The 26076-nt window shown below is 39.3% G+C and overlaps 2 protein-coding genes across 2 annotated transcripts; both read right to left on the minus strand.

The window, feature by feature from the left end:
* Positions 1–2594: 2594 nt before the first annotated feature.
* On the minus strand, positions 2595–5944 carry LOC114829408 (4-galactosyl-N-acetylglucosaminide 3-alpha-L-fucosyltransferase 9). The gene is made up of 2 exons (XM_029114368.2): positions 5740–5944; positions 2595–3784 (listed from the first exon to the last, which is right to left on the minus strand). The coding sequence occupies exon 2, from the start codon at positions 3773–3775 to the stop codon at positions 2654–2656; it is 1122 nt and encodes a 373-aa protein (XP_028970201.2). The 5' UTR covers positions 3776–3784; positions 5740–5944; the 3' UTR covers positions 2595–2653.
* Positions 5945–15241: 9297 nt separating this feature from the next.
* On the minus strand, positions 15242–17651 carry LOC105024824 (4-galactosyl-N-acetylglucosaminide 3-alpha-L-fucosyltransferase 9-like). Its single transcript, XM_010895048.5, has 2 exons — positions 17442–17651; positions 15242–16392 (listed from the first exon to the last, which is right to left on the minus strand). The coding sequence occupies exon 2, from the start codon at positions 16381–16383 to the stop codon at positions 15301–15303; it is 1083 nt and encodes a 360-aa protein (XP_010893350.5). The 5' UTR covers positions 16384–16392; positions 17442–17651; the 3' UTR covers positions 15242–15300.
* Between the last annotated feature and the right edge of the window lie 8425 nt (positions 17652–26076).

The raw sequence follows: 26076 nt of genomic DNA on the forward strand, positions 1-26076 counted from the left end.
ATTATCACATAGGTCATAGATTCTCATTTTGTACTAATCTTCTTACCTGTCCACTAAGTAGTATTCAAAGGGCTTTACCTTTTATTCCATCATACTACACTATAGAGACATATAACCCAAAATCGAGACAAAACTTGAGTCCACAATCGTGTACAATATGAAGGCAGGTTGTGTGAATATGGGTTGGAGGAGTAAGTGTGTTGAGACTATATTCTATGTATTATTTTACAGTTATATAGCGATTTACAGTTACGTGCACATTTACAGGTGAATATCGGTAATTTTTCATATATTTTGATAAAGAGAGATAGTTTATCATATTACTGTAAGTACTCAGACCCTTTATTCAGTTCTTTGTTTAAATGCCTTTGGCAGTGATCCCAGCTTAAAGTCTTCTTATGTATGTCTCTAATATAGGAGCTTTCTACATCTGGATTTGGGCTGTCTTTCCCATTCTTCCTTGTAGATTCTCTCAAGCTCTGTCAGCCTAGATAAGGAACATGAGTGAACTGCAATCTTCAGGACACCCAGCATGTTGAATGGGGTTCAAGTCCGGATTATGGATGGGCCAGACAATTTTGGGTACACAAGGCTTTGTATTGTTGTCACCCTAAAATCAAACCAAATATTCCAGACCTATGGATGGTTATATATAATAATTTCCTTTGCCTGCTTTTAGCCAACAATTTATTCATTTATCATTTACTTTATATTTTTCAACACCTCACCATTTTCTCAGGCCTAGCACAGTTAAATGTTTTCTCTATAACCTTCCCCTTGTCTGTGCCTTGACACAATTCTATATTGGAGGTGTACTGAAAAAGTTCTACAGATAGCACAACACAATGTTGAGAAAGTGAAGGGGTCTGAATACTCTCCAAAGGATCTATATATCTACAGGAACTTTTGTTTTTATCTTTAATAAAATGGCACACATTTCTGAAAAAGGGTTTTCGTTTTTTTCTATCAAGTCAATGGATCTGTTCATGCTGAAAATGTTTCAAAGTGATTAACCATGGTGGGGGGGGTCGACAATGATTTTGCAGTGGACAGACGCAGACCCAAACCAGACAGTGTTGGAGGAGACTAGCAAGGAATATGATTGATGTGTAGACCAGGGTCAGGATAGATTGGGAAATTTAAGAGTGTGCTCCTAATCTCAGCTTGTTACCTGTATAAAAGACACCTGGGAGCCAGAAATCTTTCTGACTGCAGAGGGGTCGAATACTTATTTCACTCATTAAAATGCAAATAAATTCATACATTTTTTTACATGAGTTTTTCCCTGTTCAAATAAACATAGCATTAAAATTATAGGCTGAGCATTTCTTTGTCAGTGGGCAAATGTACAAAATCAGGAGGGGATCCCAGGAAGGCGTTCCAGAGGCATCCGAAACAGATGCCCAAGCCACCTCAGCTGACCCCTCTCGATGTGGAGGAGCAGCGGCTCTACTCTGAGCTCCTCCCGGGTGACCGAGCTTCTCACCCTATCTCTAAGGGAACGCCCAGCCACCCTGCGGAGAAAGCTCATTTCGGCCGCCTGTATCCGGGATCTTGTCCTTTCGGTCATGACCCAAAGCTCATGACCATAGGTGAGAGTAGGAACGTAGATTGACCGGTAAATCGAGAGCTTCGCCTTGCGGCTCAGCTCTTTCTTCACCACGACAGACCGATACATCAACAATGTAGTGGATCAACAATGGCGGCAAATACCAAGTGGTAATCTCCTGTACAAGGAAGCATAATTGGGGTGGGATTGCCCTGTGTGTTTTCCTGGTAATTATGAGCAAAAAAAGTTGTTCATTCATAGTTAATCTGCATGAACATGGTCACATTTCCTTTCACAACCTCAAAATAGCCACTGAGCATGCCCAGTAAATCCTGTATTGGTGTGTGGGTGAAACCAATGTGACTTACACTATGACATCACATGGCAGTGCAAACAATAAGACATGAGGAACAATACTAAATACTGACAGGTGACAAATGAAAAAAAAAGCAGCTACAGTGATCTTAGCGATATCATGTCACTTCTTTGGTGTCCAGAAGTAGCAGAATCATGGTCTACCTGTATGACACTTTGGTATTAGGATCAGATGTATTAAAGAACTTCTGTATTAAAGAATGTAACTTCTGTATTTGTGACATCGTTTTACAGGGCAATAGTACGTCTGCTCTCTTTGTCACAAATATGATACAATGTTCCCAAGAATATCTTAACATCTTTCTTCATTCCCCCATTTTTAAGTCAAAGACACTCTGTAATTCATATATAAACTGTCTTTTATATGCATATTATAGATAGGTTTCGCACCTGTTGGTTCGCAATCCAAATTTGGGGCAGCAGAGGATTTCAAAGGTTTGAGGACATGTTTTAAAATAAATGAAAATAAACAACTTTTATTTTGAAAGGCTACTGCTACATATTAAGAGTTGCTCATCCATAAGGTTTTTATTGTTCATTTTTCCCCCTCGAAGATTTTAATTTGTTTTTCAGTTGAATTGTTCACATTATAGGTCACATTAAAAGTGGAAACATTTCTGACACGATTCATCTTTGTCTCATTCTTTTACATCACAAAAACCTGGCATTGTCACAGGGGTGTGTAGACTTTTAATATCCACTGTACATACATACATAGAACAGAATATTTCAACCAAAGTACCAAGTGTAAAGGTCATGGACAACCTTGTAGTATGTATTGTCTCTTGCCATGTATTCACAGGCTGTACAGACAGGTTGAATGAATTCTTCTTCTAACGTCAGGAGGTGGGGCTTGGCTTTGAAGTACCTCCTCCACTTAAAGTAATTTAGATACATCTCATCATTCTGGTCCAATTGAAGCAGGAAGTCAGCCAGTGCCTTTGCATTAGAGAAATCATTAATATGAATAAAAGATTCAGGTGGGATGAACTGTTCATAGTTCTCTCGAGGCGGACCCATGACTACTGGTACAGTTCCTGCGACAAGCGGTCCATTCACTTTTTCTGTGATGTAATCTCTGTGGATTGAATTCTCAAATGCGAGGTAGAATTTACAGCTGGCAAGAGTTGGGTAATACTCCTCATACCTCAAACTATGTCCTGTGAAAGCTCTTCCATAAACATGTATCTTAATATGTTTCACAAGCTCTTGGTAATACCTTGCTCTGGTTGATGTCCCAGTTGAAGGGTCATTGTTGCTCACAATCCAACAAACTACTTTGTCTTTCTTGGGCATCACAAATTCCCCTTCCATTTCAGTCCTTCTCAAGACTGTCAATTCATTTCGCACAGTGATGTCAGCGTCTCGTCTATAGCTCAAGGTGAGATTAAAGAGGTTTTCCAGGCCTGGTATTTTCACTGTATTTGTTGGTGATTCCACATGAAACCAGATCCACTTCTGAAAAGGTGGACGAGGAGACTGGGGCAGGTTTGCCAAGTCATGCATGATGTCTCTGTGGAAAATGATAACTCCATCTGCTTTGTCGTAAAGGGATCGGTCATCTGTAAGAACACAGTTATCGATGTTGAACAGGGTTTTGCAGCTTCCAAAATTCCATCGCCTGCCCAGTGGCCAGAACCACAGCAAAAGAAGAGGCTTTTCCACAGGCTTTTCTGTTTTATTTGTAGCCACAATTACCTTTTCCTTTACCAATGTGAAATCCACATATGTGGACGAACATGAAGTAGATGATGGTGGAAAGTAAACCAAGAAAATTAGTATTGAACCCACAATCACAAAAACAGCTAATAGTGCTGAATATGTGTTTCTGCTGGAAGCTGTTTTTAACATGTTTTTGTCCTGAAAAAGAAAGAAACCCCTGTTAATGTAAGCAACATAACACATAAATATTTTCCCAGTACAGATTAAATTTGAGAATTTGGATAAATGATTAACATTCGCGAATGCAACAGCTTTAAGTAAAATCATATGCTGTAAAAATGAATAACTACATACAGCTCCGGAAAAAAATAAGAGACCACTGCACCTTCTTTCCATTCCAAAAAAGTTGAAAAGGATTTTTTTGAGTGAGGAACAGAAGTGTTCAATTAGCAGTGGTCTCTAAATTTTAACCCTTCTGTTCCTCGCTCAAAACCTCTCTTTTCCAATGTTTTGAAAAGGGAAAAAAGGTGCAGTGGTCTCTTATTTTTTTCCCAAGCTGCATCTATTGTTAGTCATAAAACACAAAGTTCTGAATGGGCTTGACACAACAGGGTCATTGCGTATTTTTATGGGTAATGTGCAACTTTTAGTTACATAAACTTTAAAATGTTGTTCATTATATTTTATTCTGTGTTGTTGTCACTTAAAATCAACTGAAGGTTTATTACATGTGAATGACCTTAAGAAACATATCTTCAAGGGGGTCATGAACAGTCCAGAAAAAAACAGGGTTATGCAGGTGTGTTTTCAAAAACAAAATTTGAATCTTCTTAAACGTTTTCACATATAGAGACATGGTTTCACCTGTGCCTATTTCAGGGCATCACATGATCATACTGGGATTTTTCATGCGATAATATGTTCAATCAAGATCATTTGAGATTTACGTGTCCACATGCAAAATTAACTGAATATCTTTTCTGTAATGCCTTACACTATTATAAAGCACAGTTTACACCAAAATATTAGGTTTAAAGATAAGATCAACTGAACACCTAAATTAGGCAGTGAACTAAGATGGAAAGCATGAAAGAAATTCAAAGCCATTACAAAACAATTTACATTTAAAGATTTTGTAAACATGAAGTCAATGTGTAATTGAACCAATTGCACTGTAGGGCAGCAAAACAAGATATCACTCAATGTGACAAACACCCCACTGAAAACCTGCATGCAGAATTCCATGGGATAATCCTATATCGAGAGAAACACTTCAACTAATACATTCAGTCCTGGATTAGGCCAATATCTACTACTAGTAAAAAAAAGGAATATACGAACATACTTTAGAAACATCTAAAATACATTCACCATCTCTCATATCATTACGAAGCCCTGCAATACCAAAAGCTGAGCAAAGGTAGAAGTCCCTTCTACAAGCTGTCCCTGGTGCTGAGTTAACAAACGTGTCCCATTAACACTGAATCCCCCGGACCTCAACATCCAATCAATTACCATGGAAAAGATAGTTTTATCTTCACACATTCGACTACTCCCAAGTTCAGATAAAACTCTTGTCTACCGAGGGCCGAGTGCTAAATAACTGACATTTTGAAAAAGCTATTTTTAAAAAAAAAAAAACGTTAAAATATCTGCTACAAATCCATGCAAGTTATTTTGTTAAATTTCAAAGTTGAGGCTGTTAGACTGTCACGTAGAATACACTGCTACGATTTGGGATCAATTTCTGACATTTTGAAAGTGCTATTCCAAAAGGAAACTTAAAAAAAAATTGCCTAGCTAAAAATGTATTCTTGTTATTACGTGATAACACAGTTGAGAATGTTACCTAATACAATATAATGATGCGATTTGACATGAATACCTCATCATTTGAAATACAAAAAGATACAATGTATGTTTTTTCTTTCATTGTTTACTGTTCTACTAATTGTCCAGTTGGCCACCTTGATCACTACTTTATAAATGTTTTGTTTAAAATGTAATTCATTTTATTCCCAGAGTACGCTCGGCAATATGTAGGCTACAATGTAAAGTCATGCCAATAAAGTTATTTCAATTTGATTTTCGATCTCTCTTCCAGAAGTCGTTTCCTTTCGAAAACAAGTGATTTGGTTTATCTGTGAACGTACCGTAGACTTTGCTGGCGCCTCCAAATATTCGTCACGATCTCGTCTATATGATTGACATCCTAAAAAGTGAGGTAAAGTTTTTTGCTATCATTTATATAAATCAATTAATTTCCGTCCACACTGCACCGGTGATGTAAGCTGCCTTTCCGCCACAAATGAAAGGCAAGATCATCAGTTCGTAAGGCGTTAAGTGAAATTCAGGGATGGGGGCGGTGCTTCTGCGACAGTCTCGAGATGACGCCTTTTTAACACTTCTAAACGTTTTATAAAGGCGTTTTTTACATAAAATATGAAACGTCTGATATTTTAGTTTTTGCCCTAGCACTCACACACCTAGCACTCACAAACGTGATTATTTTAGCCTTTTTCTGTACTTAATCAAAATACGTTTTTTTAATAATCTGAATTACCGACATACCATTGTTTTAGCATTGATGTTTGATGGTACTCTCATGCACCTAAATAATACAATCCATTACAAATATGCAATTAAATACTGTTTAATAATTATTTGTAAATGTTCATAAGTTAATCCAAGATGAATATAGGTAATTTTACATATATGTTGATAATGAGAGAGAGTTTATCACCTGTTACTGTAAGTACTCAGTTTTACTCTGTTTCTCCCATTCTTCCTTGTAGATCAGGGGTGTCAAACCGGTTCCACGGAGGGCCGAGTGTCTGCAGGTCTTTGGGTTTTCCTTTAAATTGGTTCCCAGGTCAGACCTGAACAACCAGGTGGGGGTAGAAATTAACCAATTAGTGAACTAATTAATCAATCAGGTACAAGGTGAGAGCGAAAACCTGCAGACACTCGGCCCTCCGTGGAACCGGTTTGACACCTGTGTTGTAGATACTCTCAAGCTCTGTCAGCCTAGATTAGGAACATGAGTGAACTGCAATCTTCAGGACTCCCCAAAATTTTTCAGTGGGGTTCAAGTCCGGACTATGGCTAGGCCACACAAGGACATTTTTAGCTTTGTGTTGTTGCCATCCTTAAATAATAATATTTGCTCCCGTCTTAAGTCCTGTGCACTATGGATTCATCAAGGACCTTTTGCTCCATTCATCCTTCCCTTCAATCTGGAAATGTCTCTTAGTCCCCATTGCTGAGTGACATCTCCATTACACAATGTTTCCACCAGATGTAGTGTTGGGCATTCAGGCCTAATAGTTTAATTTTGGTCTCATCACACTAAAGATTTTTATTTTAATTTTATCAAACGTTTCTTCTAATCAGAAGTGGCTTCAGTCTAGCCACTCTACCATAAAGGCCTGATTGATGGATTGCAGCAGAGATGGTTGACCTTTAGTCTGGTTCTCCCATTCCTGCAGAGCAATTCTGAAGCTCTTTTTGAGTGGCAAGAGGGTTCCTCCCTGACCAAGGTGTTTCCTGCCTGGTTACTTTGTAACGGCCAGCTCTGGTAAGAGGGGAAAAGGTGAATAGTGTTTATGGGTTGGAGCAAATTATGATCCTTCTGGAATTTAGCTAAATGTTTTCATATATATTGCTCATAGAACCGATTTTACATGTTAGCTTTTGTGAGAAGCTGTAAGACCTAGTATTATGCAACAAATAAGGTGTGTCACAGCTATGTTGTCAAACCTGTTGAAGGAAAATGCAAAAACCTGTCTGACCACTAAAGAAACTAAAACATTATATTTCATGTCTCCTCATCATCTTAATGATGTACTTTTGAACAAGTCTTTGTTTAATAAAATATTTGCTTTATGTAGTCATCATGTATGTAAAAATGTGTATAATGTTACCATAATACCCTACCTGTTATTATTTTCTGAAGTATTTATTTTCAAGACGATTTTACAAGTAAATCAAACCAAATATTCCAGACCTATGGAATCCCAGGAATAACAAATGTCAGTAAAAGGTTATTTGATGAGTCAGTTATTTAAAAGGATAGTTAAATATAAATAAGTATTTAATAATTTCCTTTGCCTACTATTAGCAAAACAAAATACATTTAAAAATATATTTTTTTACTTTTCTATTTATCATTTTCTCTGGCTTTGTATTTTTCAACGCTTAATTTTTACTATTTTCACAGTCCTAGCACAAGTTTAATAATTTATCTGTTTCCAGTTTTCCTCATGCTACATTTCCCATTTTCCTCATGTAAGATATCCCATTTTCCTCATCTCATATTTGAATTAGAAGGGTGTCTCTAAACTACCTGGGCAGTATCTGATACACCTTTTGCTAATCATTGTGCTCAACAAACGCTCAACTACTACAGTCTGTTGTGACTAATACTACAATAGTCAGCCACTTGATGTCAGTCAGATTCCTTTTGGATCTCGCTACAGTTTAGCTAGATATCTAACTATATAGTTTGACTTTGAACTGTTGTCTTTCGAGCCTGGTACTCCTGAGGTGTGGGCCAAGACCTCAAGTCATCCTAAGTTTATGTGGAGCAGGAGACAAGTAAAATTTAGAGAGCAAATTCCTTAGATTACGAGGATTTACAATGGAGAAGGAGAACTGTCCCTACAGCCCTGGCACAATAATATAGCAGAGTAAAAGCTTGGGGCTGAGACAGGGGGGTCCAGTGACACTGTGGCCCTATCCAGGGGAGGCACCAGACAGGGCCCAACAGGCAGGAAGATGCTCCACCCACTTTGCCAAGCATAGGGACACGAACCAACCACAACCACCCTCAATGAGGGCCGACAATTGCCAGCAGAGTTCACTCTAATTGCTCAATGGGCGCAACGGAGACACAACAACAACCTAGCGCTTCCGCCCCCGAATAGCGTTAGAGAGAGGGTGATGACAGCCCACCTGGCAAGACAGCAAAAGTGGACAGTATCAAGCCTTTCCATTCACCTTCACTCCCCTGGGGCAGACTAAACTTAATCATAGATCATGCTGAAAAGATGAGTCTCTAGTAGACACTTAAAAGTTTACACTGAGTCTGCATTTCTATCCTTTATTGGCAGATCTTTCCACAGTAGTAGTGCTCTTTGAGAGAAAACCCTTCCCTCTGACTGTTTATTAAGAAATCCTAGGTACAATTAGAAGGCCTGCATTTTGCGATCATACAGTGGATATAAAAAGTCTACACACCCATGTTAAAATGCCAGGTTTTTGTGATGAGAAAAGAAGGAGACAAAGATTAATCTTGTCAGAACTTTTTCCACTTTTAATGAGACCTATAATGTGAACAATTCAATTGAAAAACAAACTGAAATCTTGGAGAGGGGAAAATGAAAACCTCAGTTATCAGTTAACATTAAAAAAAACAGTCTCTGGCAGAGTGTTAGGACTTACACTATCCCCATTGCCATGGTTGCAAGAAATACGTAGAAGGTCGAGACGAGCCATGTACTTCCTTGAAGGTGTGAGGTAAATACCAATGATAAGCTTTGTTTGGGTTCATGTAGCTTGCACAAAAAACTCCAGAAACGAAAATATATGGAAGCAATGCGGGTAGACAAAGCGTAAAATTAGGGTACATTTTGCATTTGATGGCGAGAGCTGAAGTTAGTGTAAACAGTGATGGCTACCTTTCTACTTGACAAGTAGGTTACATCAGTACATTCAGGTAGTTGGCTAGGTAGTCAAGGAAAGCTATGTGTAAGTTACTAGATTTTTTATGACACAGAAACAATTATATGACTTAGACAATCCTTCGATGTTCTTGTTTATTTTATTTGTATGAGCGCAGATACATTTTAGGATTGTTTCTCCAAATTCTTTGATCGACACAATAAGCTAACGTTAGCTAGCTAAGTTATGTGTCCGAGCAGACTACTTTATTCCATTGCTGTCTGGAAACCTGCTGTTCTCTACAAAATGGCAAAAAAACGAACATGAATTGTGGGTTGTTTGATCAAATAAGCACACAGCCATCATCGCCCATTCAATGGGAGACTGATGGAGAATAGAATGAAAAGAGTGCTAATCATTTTGACATCTCTGTAAGAAAATTTATATTATTTGTTAAACAATATGTCTTAGTCTAAGTAATTGTGTAAGACTAAAATGTTTATTTCGTTTCTTATTTTTCCATATAATATAGTTCAGCATTAGAATCTTTTATTTTATACACTTTGCTTCCTTGATAGGGGAGATAATTTTGTTTTGTTTGTGCCTGTCAATCAAAATGTCAAGCATGGCGGGCTGCAACTTGTTTACGATGATGACGCCCTCTCAAATTCACTTAGAAAAAGAACAGGTATCTTCAGAACTATTAGCACCTCAGCTGCACATCATGCTTCTAATTCGGTCCCATTCAAGTCTCCTTGTCCTGGGCATGTATGCCTTGCTGGGTCTAGGAAGTTGCTCTGACTTCTCTGAGTCATTGTGTGGGACTCAGGCACCAGGGGACATACTGATAGGACTATTCCTTCCAAGTCACACCAAAGTAATGCCCTCCAACTGTGGACACAGCCTGAAGGCTTCACCTACAAAGAGTGAGTAGAACAAAGAGTTTTGTGAAGAGTTAACGTTTAAGATGGGGCTCTGTTACTTGGAAATTGGGACGGTGGATGAAAATGAGGAAGTTGAATCAATCATCTTTTCTATTACTAAAAGAATAAATAATTCTGTGAGTCTCTGAAATGTTGATGAGGCTATAAGCCCTGATAGAAACCCAAGCATACTGTTTTGTTGCAAGTCAGTATTTTAAGCAAAATACACAGTGGGAAGAACAAGTATTTGATACACTGCCGATTTTGCAGGTCTTCCCACTTACAAAGCATGTAGAAGTCAAATATTTATCATTGGTAACTAAATCAAAAATCCAAAAAAATCACATTATGATTTTTAAGTAATTAATTTGTATTTTATTGCATTTTATTTCATGACATAAGTATTTTAAACATCAGAAAAGCAGAACTTAATATTTGGTACAGAAACCTTTGTTTGCAATTACAGAGATCATACGTTTCCTATAGTTCTTGACCAGGTTTGCACATACTGCAGCAGGGATTTTGGCCCACTCCTCCATACAGACCTTCTCCAGATCCTTCAGATTATGTAGTGGAAAACACTTCAGATTTCCAGACAAAAAAAGATGCAAAGACTCAGGAGCCTTCAAATCCAAAAGTAGACTTTATTGACGTCATAAAGCGGTGCTGGTCTGCAGAGCAACCAAGCCATGTTGGTCTGCAGAACAACCGACTTCCAAACATTAAACACACATTTTTATACAGTATGGTTATATAATGATATTAGGTCCTCCCATTATGCTAATTTTTGGATGGATCCTTCTCGAATCTTCCATCAATGTTTTATACAACCCTCTGGGATTCGCTCCCCCAGCCGCTACTCATCATGACTCAGCATATTCTCTGAAATGGAAAGATTTCCTTATCTATGGGCTCACTCATCCTCCCAAGATTTTGCCAAGACAGTCAAGGACAAGCTACAGGTCCTTCTGTCCTTAATATGAGATAACAACAACCACTCATTGCACTGACCATGGGAACAATAGTTCATCACTCTCTCTTAACAATTAAACTGTTTGGGAAAATAATATGAGCCCTGGTTAAATGTTTTATCAATTAACACTCAATTAATATACAAGTGATCACATGAGACGTTCTTTCTACTCTACATCAGCTTAATGTGAAAAAACATTTTATGATAATATCCCTACAGTTTTGGGACTTTCAGCTCCCTCCAAAGATTTTCTATTGGGTTCAGGTCTGGAGACTGGCTAGGCCACTCCAGGACCTTGAGATGCTTCTTACTAGCGCCACTCCTTAGTTGCCCTGGCTGTGTGTTTCGGATCGTTGTCATGCTGGAGACCCAGCCACGACCCATCTTCAATGCTCTTACTGAGGGAAGGAGGTTGTTGGCCAAGATCTCGCGATACATGGCCCCATCCATCCTCCCCTCAATACGGTGCAGTCGTCCTGTCCCCTTTGCAGAAAAGCCTCCCCAAAGAATGATGTTTCCACCTCCATGCTTCACGGTTGGGATGGGTTGTATTAATCCTTCTTCTTCCTCCAAACACAGCGAGTGGAGTTGAGACCAAAAAGCTCTATTTTTGTTTCATCAGACCACATAACCTTCTCCCATTCCTCCTCTGGATGGCCATTGGCAAACTTCAGACGGGCCTGGACATGCACTGGCTTGAGCAGGGGGACCTTGTGTGCGCTGCCGGATTTTAATCCATGACGGTGTAGTGTGTTACTAATGGTTTTCTTTGAGACTGTGGTCCCAGGTCTCTTCAGGTCATTGACCAGGTCCTGCCGTGTAGTTCTGGGCTGATCCCTCACCTTCCTCATGATCATTGATGCCCCACGAGGTGAGATCTTGCATGGAGCCCCAGACCGAGGGAGATTGACCGTCATCTTGAACTTCTTCCATTTTCTAATAATCGCGCCAACAGTTGTTGCCTTCTCACCAAGCTGCCTGCCTATTGTCCTGTAGCCCATCCCAGCCTTGTGCAGGTCTACAATTTTATCCCTGATGTCCTTACACAGCTCTCTGGTCTGGGCCATTGTGGAGAGGTCTGTTTGATTGAGTGTGTGGGCAGGTGTCTTTTATACAGTTAACGAGTTCAAACAGGTGCAGTTAATACAGATAATGACTGGAGAACAGGAGGGCTTCTTAAAGAAAAACTAACAGGTCTGTGAGAGCCGGAATTCTTACTGGTTGGTAGGTGATCAAATACTTATGTCATGCAATAAAATGGAAATTAATTATTTAAATTCATGTGATTTTCGTGATTTTTGTTTTAGATTATGTCTCTCACAGTTGAAGTGTACCTATGATAAAAAAATTACAGACCTTTACATGCTTTGTAAGTAGGAAGACCTGCAAAATCGGCAGTGTATCAAATACTTGTTTTCCCCACTGTATGTTGTATCTATCCATTAAAACATCTGGTCCTAAAAAAGTTGTTAACACTAATTTACTACCAACAAAACACTGATTTGTAGAGCCTTGCTTGTCTAGACCTGTCAGTTAATTGTATTGTGTATTACTATGCTTCAATAAACATCACTGAAACTAGTATGTTTTTGATTGTTACCATCTCCTTTTTCCAGTTCTGATTTGGTACCATTTATGAGATGCTTAGCTTTTTTCCATGGAGGGTAAGATCGATAAAATATATTCAATGTCCACATAAAGCAATTAAATAGAAAAAAGTTAATACTTTAGTCAAATGAGGCAGATGAACATTCTGTTATTGTTAAAATCTTTAAATCTTTACATAAAAAAGAAAGCAATAATTTGCATTCATTAATTTGCAGAATAGATTTTGTGGAAGTAATACTTGTTTTTTTTCTCTCTGAACAGTAGGGGTCTGTTTTTATACTGTTCATTTCCAAAACTTGTTTGCATCCAACCAGAATCCTTACACTAGGACACTAGTCTCAGCACTTAAAACCCAAGGAAGACATTTAGGTTGAACTGAAGAGGTCAATCCATGAAGGCAGATAAAAGATTTCAAAGATCTGTAATAATTCTTTATGGACATGCAACATTGCCATGTTTAACATTTTGTTTGGCAGAAATAATATAAAAAAAGAAAAAAATGAAATGTCTCCCCTAAATGTTTTTTCTCAACCAAAAAAATGAAAATTAGCTAATCTAAATACCTGAACGTTTGTGGTGTGTGTGCGTCTGTGTGGGTGTGTTGGTATGTGTGTGTGTGCGTCTGTGTGGGTGTGTTGGTATGTGTGTGACACTGAATGTTAGTTAGGTTCACTTAATGAGATTCAGTTCTGATGGGTGTATGCAAGGAATCCTGGGCCCCCTCACTAATACAAGCCATTGGTATTATTATGATCAGTGGGCCCTGTCAAACCCTGGGTTGTGAATCTTATCCATCTTTCCACACATTAGCTATGGCCCTGGGTGTATGGCTGTTCTGAGGTACAGGCTTTTATTTATTCATTTTCCCCACTATTTGTATCTTGATGAAAAAAACTAAAGCTTTATGAGCTGTGGGAAATGTATATGAAGTTCCTATGAGTGAAACTCACCTTACATCATTTTTACATAAACCTTTTTAATCTATGTAGAGTGAGGGATTATTTTTTATATCCCCTGCTGATTTTGTACATTTGCCCACAAACAAATAAATTATCAGGCTATAATTTTAATGGTTGGTTTATTTGAACAGTGAGAGACTGATTTTGACTGAAATTGATTTGCATTTTAATGAGTGAAATAAGTATTCGACCCCTCTGCAAAACATGACTTAGTACTTGGTGGCAAAACCCTGGTTGACAATCACAGAGGTCAGACATTTTTTGTAGTTGGCCACCAAGATCCTCCCGTGTATTTCTGGGCTGATTCCTCACCATTCTAATGATCATTGCAACTCCACAAGGTGAGCAATGGTCTTGCAATCCATTCCATCCGTGTGTAGGTCTACAATCTTGTCCCTGACATCTTTGGAAAGCTCTTTGGTCTTGGCCATGGTGGGGAGTTTGGAATCTGATTGATTGCTTCTGTGGACAGGTGTCTTTTATACAGGCAACAAGCTGAGATTAGGAGCACTCCCTTATGTTTTGGGGAAAGTCATTTAATACAGTGACACTTTCTTTATTTGGATTGTTGTATATCTGGAACACTAAATGCTGACATGGAATAAATTTTGGGATTATATCCGTAGTGGATCAACAATGGAGGCAAATACCACGGGGTAATCTCCTGTACAGGGAAACATAATTGGGGTGGGATTTCCCTGTGTGTTTTCCTGGTAATTATGAGCAAAAAAAGTTGTTCATTCATAGTTAATCTGCATGAACATGGTCACATTTCCTTTCACAACCTCAAAATAGCCACTGAGCATGCCCAGTAAATCCTGTATTGGTGTGTGGGTGAAACCAATGTGACTTACACTATGACATCACATGGCAGTGCAAACAATAAGACATGAGGAACAATACTGAATACTGACAGGTGACAAATGAAAAAAAAAGCAGCTACAGTGATCTTAGCGATATCATGTCACTTCTTTGGTGTCCAGAAGTAGCAGAATCATGGTCTACCTGTATGACACTTTGGTATTAGGATCAGATGTATTAAAGAACTTCTGTATTAAAGAATGTAACTTCTGTATTTGTGACATCGTTTTACAGGGCAATAGTACGTCTGCTCTCTTTGTCACAAATATGATACAATGCTCCCAAGAATATCTTAACATCTTTCTTCATTCCCCCATTTTTAAGTCAAAGACACTCTGTAATTCATATATAAACTGTCTTTTATATGTATATTATAGATAGGTTTCGCACCTGTTGGTTCGCAATCCAAATTTGGGGCAGCAGAGGATTTCAAAGGTTTGAGGACATGTTTTAAAATAAATGAAAATAAACAACTTTTATTTTGAAAGGCTACTGCTACATATTAAGAGTTGCTCATCCATAAGGTTTTTATTGTTCATTTTTCCCCCTCGAAGATTTTAATTTGTTTTTCAGTTGAATTGTTCACATTATAGGTCACATTAAAAGTGGAAACATTTCTGACACGATTCATCTTTGTCTCATTCTTTTACATCACAAAAACCTGGCATTGTCACAGGGGTGTGTAGACTTTTAATATCCACTGTACATACATACATAGAACAGAATATTTCAACCAAAGTACCAAGTGTAAAGGTCATGGACAACCTTGTAGTATGTATTGTCTCTTGCCATGTATTCACAGGCTGTACAGACAGGTTGAATGAATTCTTCTTCTAACGTCAGGAGGTGGGGCTTGGCTTTGAAGTACCTCCTCCACTTAAAGTAATTTAGATACATCTCATCATTCTGGTCCAACTGAAGCAGGAAGTCAGCCAGTGCCTTTGCATTAGAGAAATCATTAATATGAATAAAAGATTCAGGTGGGATGAACTGTTCATAGTTCTCTCGAGGCGGACCCAGGACTACTGGTACAGTTCCTGCGACAAGCGGTCCATTCACTTTTTCTGTGATGTAATCTCTGTGGATTGAATTCTCAAATGCGAGGTAGAATTTACAGCTGGCAAGAGTTGGGTAATACTCCTCATACCTCAAACAATGTCCTGTGAAAGCTCTTCCATAAACATGTATCTTAATATGTTTCACAAGCTCTTGGTAATACCTTGCTCTGGTTGATGTCCCAGTTGAAGGGTCATTGTTGCTCACAATCCAACAAACTACTTTGTCTTTCTTGGGCATCACAAATTCCCCTTCCATTTCAGTCCTTCTCAAGACTGTCAATTCATTTCGCACAGTGATGTCAGCGTCTCGTCTATAGCTCAAGGTGAGATTAAAGAGGTTTTCCAGGCCTGGTATTTTTGCTGTATTTGCTGGTGATTCCACATGAAACCAGATCCACTTCTGAAAAGGTGGACGAGGAGACCGAGGCAGGTTTGTCAAGTCATGCATGATGTCTCTGTGGAAAATGATAACTCCATCTGCTTTGTCGTAAAGGGATCGGTCATCTGTAAGAACACAGTTATCGATGTTGAACAGGGTTTTGCAGCTTCCAAAATTCCATCGCCTGCCCAGTGGCCAGAACCACAGCAAAAGAAGAGGCTTGTTCTTTACCAATGTGAAATCCTCCAATGTGGATGGACATACAGTGGTAGATAATTGTGGTAAGTAAACAAAAAAAATTACTATTGAACACATAACCACAAAAGCAGCTAATAATGCAGAATATGGGTTTCTGCTGGAAGTTGTTTTAAACATTTTTTTGTCCTGAAAAAGAAAGAAATCGTTGTTAATAAAAGCACCAGGACATTTTAACACATTCATTTTTTTTCTAGTACACAATACATTTAAGAATTTGTGTAAACAATTAGCATTTCAGAATGAAACAGCTTTAATTTATAAAATTTGATGTAAAAATGAATAACTACATATTTATTGTTATTAGTCATAAATGTGTGTTGACCTTAAGTGAACATTAAAAAACATACCATCACAAGGGGGTCATGAACAGTACAGATCTACTTCATTTTATGTAGATGTGTTTTCAACATGTTTTTGGACATTTTCACATGTGTGGCAGTGAATTGAGATAGAAAGCATGAAAGAAATTCAATGCCATTAAAAAAGATTTTATATGAAAAGATTTTGCAAACATGAAATCAATGAGTAATTAAAGCAATTGCACTTAAGGCTGCTAGGTGTGGGATCCAATAGCAAAACAAGATTTCACTCAATGTGACAAACACCCCACTGAAACTCTGCATGCCAAATTCCATGGGATTCCCCTATATGTCAAGAGAAACACTTAAAACAATACATTCAGTCCTGAATTAGGCCAATATGTACTACTAATAAAAACGTATTTACGAACATATTTTACCAACATCTAAAATACATTCACCATCTTTCGTATCATTACATAGCCATGCAATTCAAAAAGTTGAACAATGGTAAGAGTCTCTTCTTAAAACTGTCCCTGGGGAGTTACAGCACACCATGTTGTGGCCTGTCACAAAACGAGAGTGTCTGACAGACCAATAATTTATATTAATATTATTATTGTATATATGTTAATTATTTCTTCAATTGGTTACTGTTCTACTAACTGTCCTTTTGGCATCCTTGATCATTATATCAATGTTCCGTTTAAAATTAAATGTATATTATTCCCAGAGTGCGCTCGGCAATTATGTAGGCTACAATGTTAAGTCATGCAAATAAAGTAATTTCAATTTGAATTTGGATCTTTCTTCCAGAAGTCGTCTCCTTTCGAACCGTTTCGGAAAACATTTGATTTGGTTTGTCTGCGAACGTACCGTTTGCTGGCCCCTCCAAACATTCGTCACGATCTCGTCTATATGATTTACATCCTAAAAAGTGAGGTGAAGTTATATGCAGTTTAATTAATCAATGTATTTCACCCTATGCCGTACGCCCACATTCAACCAGTGATGTAAGCTACCTTTCCGCCACAAATGAAAGGCAAGATCATCCGTTCGTAAGTCGTTAAGTGAAAGTCCGGCTCTACAGGGAAGTCTACAGGTGAAGTTCTATGGGGGCGGTGCTTCTGCGACAGTCTCGCGATGACGCATTTTTAACACTTCTAAACGTTTTATAAAGGCGTTGTTTTACATCAAATGTGAAACGCGTGATATTTTTGTTTTTGCCCTAGCACTCACAAACGTGATTAGTTTTGCCTTTTTCTGTACTTAATCAAAATACGTTTTTTTACTAATATGAATTACCGACATACCATGGTTTTAGCGTTGATGTTTGATGGTACTCTCATGCACCTAAATAATACGATCCATTACAAATAGAGTTTACATATTAATGAATATTATATTATTTTAGCGATTTACAGTTGTGTGCACATTTCCAGGTGAATATAGGTAATTTTACATATATGTTGATAATGAGAGAGAGTTTATCACATGTTACTGTAAGTACTCAGTTTTACTCTGTTTCTCCCATTCTTCTTTGTAGATACTCAAGCTCTGTCAGCCTAGATTAGGAACATGAGTGAACTGCAATCTTCAGGACTCCCCAAATCTTTTTGAGTGGCAAGAGGGTTCTTGGTCACCTCCCTGACCAAGGTGTTTCCTGCCTGGTTACTTTGTTTGACCAGACTGCCAGCTCTGGGAAGAGGTGAAAAGTGTTTATGGGTTGGAGCAAATTATGATCCTTCTGGAATTTAGCAAAATGGTTTCATGTATATTGCTCATAGAATCTGTTTTACATAAAACGTAAAACCTAGTATTTAGCAAATATGCAACAAATAAGGTGTGCCACAGCTATGTTGTCAAACCTGTTGAAGGAAAATGCAAAAACCTCTCTGACCACTAAAGAAAAAACCCCATTATATTTCATGTCTCCTAATCATCTTAATTATATACTTTTTAATAAGTCTTTGTTTAATAAAATATTTGCTTTATCTAGTCATCATGTATGTAAAATTGTGTATAATATTACCATAATACCCTACCTGTTATTATTTTCTGAAGTATTTATTTTCAAGACAATTTTACATGTAAACCAAATATTCCAGACCTATGGAATCCCAGGAATGACAAATGTCAGTAAAAGCTTATTTGATGAGTTAATTAATGAAAGGATGGTTATATATAAAAGTGTTTAATCATTTCCTTTGCCTGCTTTTAGCCAACAATTTATTTTACTCTTTCATTTATCATTATAAATGAAAGAGTATTATTATATTTTCTCAGGCCTAGCACATTTAAATTTTTTTCTCTATTTCCTTTTTTCCCCATGTAAGATATCTCACATTCCTCGTCTCATATAAATGGGAGAGTAAAATAAATAGGCTTAAGCACAGTAGCTGACTGGCTGAGTAACAGGCGTGGTGCATAGTGGTGACAGATTTTCTGTCCTATTTTTTCTAACCCCTTTGGGGTTCAAAGCCTTTGACAGTCAAGAAGAAGTTCAGGAGCTCAGGCAATTTTCTAATTGGTCTGTCACTGATTACACTGTCCAGATACCACAAGTCCCCAAACACCCAGGGGTTCTCTGTTTCTTCAGGTGTGTTAGGTCCAATTTTGTAATTTGTCTGCTCAAGAATCTTGATGGTTCATAACTTTCAGCTCACTGTGCTCCTGCAAACTCTCAATTCCTTAGAAAATCATTAGTAACCTTCCCCTCGTCTGTGCCTTGACACAATTCTAAATTGGAGGCGTACTGAGAAAGTTCTACAGATAGCACAACACAATGTTGAGAAAGTGAAGGGGTCTGAATACTCTCCAAAGGATCTATATATCTACAGGAACTTTGTTTTTATCTTTAATAAAATGGCACACATTTCTGAAAAAGGGTTTTCGTTTTTTTCTATCAAGTCACTGGATCTGTTCAAGCAGAAAATGTTTCAAAGTGATTAACCATGGTGGGGGGGGTTGACAATGATTTTGCAGTGGACAGACGCAGACCCAAACCAGACAGTGTTGGAGGAGACAAGCAAGGAATATGATTGATGTGTAGACCAGGGTCAGGATAGATTGGGAAATTAGATTTTGTTTCAGCATCCGTTGTAAATCCACTGGGGTGCATTCTTGGGGATTTCTGTAATGTTTTCCTCCCACCTGAGATTGTGAGAGATGATGGTCCCAAGGAATCTGTATGATTATATCCAGCTGGCAGCTGAGCCGTCCATCCCAAGGGTTGGGGGGCACTGTTTTCTACATGACAACATGGTGACAATTGTACTTCACAAAGAGAGTTGCGTGTAAAATTTTGCTAATCAAATGGAACAGAGAATCGTGTGTATTTGTAACACAGCCTTGGCCAAAATAAGTGTTTTTTTTTTATCCATGGATGGTCTTCCTGCATATATGTACTGGTAATTTGGCCCACTGCTCCAGTTTCCCAGATTTGAATGGTGCCTCCCAACTGCAGTTATTTTAGATCTCAAGTTTTCTGTGGGATTTACACCTGAACCCACTTCTGGCAACCTCAGGACAGTCTAGTTTGTGAGTCATTTCTGAGTGTGTTTCGTGTTTTTGGGGTCATTGTACTGCTGGCAAACACATGACTTTTGACAGAGGTTTCTGGCACTGGGTTTGACATGGTGCTCCAAAATGCAATGCTATTCTCTTTAATTCATGATGCCATGCACACTTACAAGGCATCTAGTGCCACTGGCAGCAAAGAAACCCTGAGACATGGCTGTAGGGAAGGTGTACTTCAATCAATCACTCAATCAAATTTATTTATAAAGCCCTTTTTACAACAGCAGTTGTCACAAAGGGTTTTACAGAAACACCCGGCCTTAAACCCCAAGGAGCAAACAACAGTAATGTTAAATTTCAGTGGCTAGGAAAAACTTCCTAAGAAGGCAGAAATTTAGGAAGAAACCTAGAGAGGACCCAGGCTCAGAGGGGTGACCAGTCCTCTTCTGGCTGTGCCGGGTGAGATATTAAGAGTCCAATTGGAATAATTAATAAATGCATGTGGGCTATATCCAGAGTCTATTTAAATTTAGACTAGGTCAGAAGTATGACCAGATGGACAAGGACAGGGACAGCAACAGGCCCCCTGAACCAGGTACTCCGCAGGTGTGGACCAGGACTTCATGTCCTCCTAAAGATTAAAACAGGAGGAGACTGGGAAAATTCAGAAAATGCATTCCTTATATCAACAACAATTTATAGTGGAGAAGGAGAACTTAGTGGGGAAGGAGAACTGATCCAATCCCCCAGCACAATAGTATAGCAATATTGACCTTGGGACTGAGACGGGGGGGTCTGGCGACACTGTGGCCCTACCTGGAGGAGGCCCTGGACAGGGCCCAACAGGCAGGAAATCAATCCACCCACATTGCCAGGCATCAACCAAAGGGACACCCACCAACCGCAACCACCCTGAATAAGGGCAGAGTATTGCCAGCAGAGTACAGCCCAATTGCACAACAGAGAAACAACAACAAGCCAGTGACTTTTCCCCCAAAAGACATTGGAGGGAGGGCATCCCAGTGGCGATGAGAGCCCACCTGGCAAGACAGCAAGGGTGGACAGTATCAAGCCTTCTGGTCACCTTCACACCCCCGGGCCAGGCTACACCTAATCATAAACCGTGCTGTAGAGATTAGTTTTTAGTAGACACTTGAACGTTTGCACTGAGTTTGCGTTTCTAACCTTTGGCAGATCATTCCACAATAGTGGAGCTCTATGAGAAAGGGCCCTGCCTCCGACTTTTTGTTTAGAAATTCTAGGCACAATTAAAAGGCCTGCATCTTGCGATCGTAGGTTACGTGTAGGTATGTATGGCTGGATAATTTCATCAAGGTAAGTAGGAGCAAGTCCATGTATTGATTTATAGGTTAACAGTAAAACCTTAAAATCAGCCCTAACCCTAACCGGCAACCAGTGTAAGGACGCTAGTACAGGAGTAATGTGTTCTAATTAGGATTCTAGCAAATGCGTGCAGCACTAATTTATGTTTATTTATTGATTTGTCAGGGTAACCAGAAAGAAGAGCATTGCAGTAATATAGTCTAAAAGTAACAAAAGCATGGATTCGTTTTTCTGCATTAGTTTTTGATAGAAAGTTTCAGATTTTTGCAATGTTTCGAAGATGAAAATAAGCAACTATTGAGACATATCTTATATGTTCATCAAAGGAGAGGTCAGGGTCAAGGGTAACGCAGAGGTTTCTTATAGTTTTTTGGGATACGACCATGCAGCCGTCGAGGTTCACTGTGAGATCTGCTAACAGCGCTCTTTGTTTAATGGGTCCTAAAATGAGCATTTCTGTTTTTCTTGAGTTTAAGAGCAAGAAGTTCTCTGTCATCCACTTCCTAATATCTGAAACGCATGCATCCAAAGGAGCTAATTTTGGGGCTTCTCCATGCTTCATTGAAATATATAACTGTGTGTCATCAGCATAACAGTGCAAATTTACATTGTGATTTCGGATTACATCGCCCAGAGGCAGCATACACAGTGGGGAGAACAAGTATTTGATACACTGCCGATTTTGCAGGTCTTCCAACTTACAAAGCATGTAGAAGTCTGACATTTTTATCATAGTTACTCTTCAACTGTGAGTGACGGAATCTAAAAAAATGTAATCCAGATTTTCACATTGTATGATTTTTATTTGCATATTTGCATTTTATTGCATGACATAAGTATTTGATACATCAGAAAAGCAGAACTTAATATTTGGTACAGAAACCATATGTTTCCTGTAGTTCCTGACCAGGTTTGCATACACTGCAGCAGGGATTTTGGCCCACTCCTCCATACAGACCTTCTCCAGATCCTTCAGGTTTCGGGGCTGTCGCTGGACAATACGGACTTTCAGCTCCCTCCAAAGATTTTCTATTAGGTTCAGGTCTGGAGACTGGCTAGGCCACTCCAGGACCTTGAGATGCTTCTTACGGAGCCACTCCTTAGTTGCCCTGGCTGTGTGTTTCGGGTCGTTGTCATGCTGGAAGACCCAGCCACGAACCATCTTCAATGCTCTTACTGAGGGAAGGAGGTTGTTGGCCAAGATCTCGTGATACATGGCCCCATCCATCCTCCCCTCAATACGGTGCAGTCGTCCTGTCCCCTTTGCAGAAAAGCATCCCCAAAGAATGATGTTTCCACCTCCCTGCTTCACGGTTAGGATGGTGTTCTTGGGGTTGTACTCATCCTTCTTCTTCCTCTGAACACGGCGAGTGGAGTTTAGACCAAAAAGCAAAATATTTGTCTCATCAAACCACATGACCTTCTCCCATTTCTCCTCTGGATCATCCAGATGGTTATTGGCAAACTTCAAACGGGCATGGACATGCGCTAGCTTGAGCAGGGGGACTTTTCGTGCACTACAGGATATTAATCCATGACGGCGTAGTGTGTTACTAATGGTTTTCTTTGAGACTGTGGTCCCAGCTCTCTTCAGGTCATTGACCAGGTCCTGCCGTGTAGTTCTGGGATGATCCCTCACCTTCCTCATGATCATTGATGCTCCTCGAGGTGAGATCTTGCATGGAGCCCCAGACTGAGGGAGATTGACCATCATCTTGAACTTCTTCTAGAAGAAGAAATGTCTTGAAGAAATGTTGGATTATTTAAATGAAGTGCAAGAGTGACAATATTTGTGGCCTTGACTGTAGCTGTATTTTCGTTAGCCTTGTTAACATACATACCAACCAACTTGAGTGAGAATTATGTTTTCATCCACAATGGGTCACTGTCACATAGTTGATGATCTGAATATAATCTTGTGTAGCGTATGTGGTGTGAGCATGGTGCTTACATGCTTTCACCAATTCATAATTCCTGCCAAGCCTCGTCCAAATGACTTCCAGTGGGCTTGGAAGAGTCCATCCTGAGGTCAGGAGGGTGACGCTACCCCATGCTGCCCTCACCACTTCTCTGCCCCAGAGGGAGCCAAGGAGGGGGAAAGACCGTGCTCGACAAGAGGCCCACCGCCCCGGCCATGCCCGACTAGAGGCCCTGTTCCCTGGCTATGCCCGATTAGAGGCCCTGTTCCCTGGCTATGCCCGAATAGAGGCCCTGTTCCCTGGCTATGCCCGACTAGAGGCCCTGTTCCTTGGCTGTGCCCAACTAGAGGACCTGTTCCCTGGCTGTGCCCAACTAGAGGTAGAATCCTGGCCGCTCCCCAGCAGCAGCCTGCGCTCTAAAACCGGAAATGGTCTGACGCTTGGTTCTAACAATCAATTTTCAACCCAAGTTCTACCGGGAGGTGTTTTTCACACCCTGTAATTTGAACTACAGGGAAGCAAGGGTTTGTTTTTCACACCCTGTAATTTGAACTACATGGAAACAAAGGTGTGTTTTTCCTCCTGCCTCGTCCACATCCTGCTCACTCCTTGTCTGCATTGCTGTTCCTGCCAACCGTGTACCGATCCCTGCCTGCCCACGACTTGTCTCTGCTCTGTGATTATTTTAAACAAAACCTACACCTTCATCAGTGTCCCTGAGTCTGCTTTTGAGTCTTGTCTGAATCTTGATCAAAGAAGCTCACAGCCATCATGGCCATCAAAGGGAGGCTGATGTAGTATTGAATGAAAAGAGTGCTAATCATTATACCACCTCTAAAATCAATTAAATATTATTTGTTAAACAATATCTGTCTGTAATTGTGTAAGACTAAAATGTTTCTTTTGTGTCCTTTTTCTCCATATGATATAGCTCAATATTAGTTTATATTTTATTTTATACACACATTTAGCTTCCTTTTATAGGGGAAAACATATGATTGAGGAGATTATTTTGTTTTGGTTGTCCTTGACAACCGAGATGTCAAGCATGTCGTGCTGCAACTTGTTTATGAGATGATGACACCCTCTCAAATTCAGAACAATCAGCACCTCACCTGCACATCCTGCTTCTAATTCGGTCCCATTCAAGTCTCCTTGTCCTGGGCATGTATGCCTTGCTGGGTCTAGGAAGCTCCTCAGACTTCTCTGAGTCATTGTGTGGGGCTCAGGCATCAGGGGACATACTAATAGTCACACCAAAGTAATGGCCCTCCAACAGCTGAAACAGCCTGAAGGCTTCCCCAGCAAAGAGTGATTAGAACAAAGAGTTTTGTGAAGAGTTAACGTTTAAGATGGGGCTCTGTTACTTGGGAATCGGGACTCTGGATAAAAATCAGGAAGTTGAATCAATCATCTTTTTTATTACTAAAAGAATAAACAATTCAGTGAGTCTCTGAAATAATGATTAGGCTATAAGCCCTGATGGAAACCCAAGCAAACCTGTTTTAATGTAAATCAGTATTTGCACACAATGTGTTTTAGACGTAGCTAAAAGCCCAATATATGTTGTATCTGGAAAACAACCCCCCTGCCAAACACCCCCCCTTCACATGAACACGTCTCTTGATTCTCATTGCTGCGACTTGTTTGCTAGTTGAGAGGACAGTTTAGCTTACATATTTCACTGATCTTCGTAGCAAAAAGCTTTAATTTAAGTGTGTACATCAAGGCAGCAATGGATGACCACGTTAGGCTGCGTTTCATGAGATTTCTTTAAGGTAGGTTGATCGCGTGGGAAGTCACAGTCTGCATTTTCGGTTGACTATTTGTGTATTTTCTATGAACAAATCGTTGACAAAATCGGTTATATCACCCATTTCCTTTTCGACTAGTGTTTTCTAAGGTGTTAGGATAATAATTCAGCCATCATTGCTCTGAAATGTTTGTATTATTTTATAAATTATATTTACAATGTGCTCCTATTGTAACTATAGAGCCAAATTAGGATAATATTCTTGCCTACCAAACTCAGTAGTGCCACAAAAAGTATTTGACACTAGTCACAATTTGAAACAAGTTTGGGGAGGGGTAATTTGGCCAAGGCCATGTTCCTGCCTGCCGAAATTACCCCTCTCCCTCATTCTTGGGACTGCAAAGTCTGGCACACTTCATAATCATTTTGGTAGCTCGTGTTGACCACCTGACTGTACCACACAAAAGTATTTGACTCTCCCAAACGGTCTTAAAATTGTCACTAGAGTCAAATACTTTTTGTGGTCAATATGAGTTACCAAAATGATTATGAAGTGTGCCAGACTTGGAAGTCCCAAGACTGAAAATTATACATAATACTACGGCTTATCATGTATTGTTGTGCGACGGCTGAAAAGTACAGAGTGGATAAATATTTATAAGAGACAGCTGTTTGAATATCTGAGAAAGGAATCGAACCAAGGTCGGAGAGTTGAAGGACAGGAATATTTCCAGAAGACTACACAGTCTGCTGGTAGTCAATTCAGCTCTGTTTTGTCTCCAAATGATATTTTTACCCCAGCCATTACATTATTTGCTGAAATAATGTAGGCAACGTTCATTAACGGAACTACATTTTGTACAAAGATGACTGTAGGTGGTCATCCTTACAATAAAAGTTATTTAGCTAACCACTATGCTATGTGAACTACGAGGGGTCATACAACCTCGTCAATAAACTTGTGTTCTTGACATTA

The sequence above is a fragment of the Esox lucius genome, chromosome 18 (genome assembly GCF_011004845.1).
Source record: "Esox lucius isolate fEsoLuc1 chromosome 18, fEsoLuc1.pri, whole genome shotgun sequence".
Lineage (NCBI taxonomy): Eukaryota > Metazoa > Chordata > Actinopteri > Esociformes > Esocidae > Esox > Esox lucius.

Bases quoted from the DNA above. Each gene is read 5' to 3' on its own strand.
- LOC114829408 (XM_029114368.2), bottom strand. From the start codon at position 3,775: ATGTTAAAAACAGCTTCCAGCAGAAACACATATTCAGCACTATTAGCT.
- LOC105024824 (XM_010895048.5), bottom strand. From the start codon at position 16,383: ATGTTTAAAACAACTTCCAGCAGAAACCCATATTCTGCATTATTAGCT.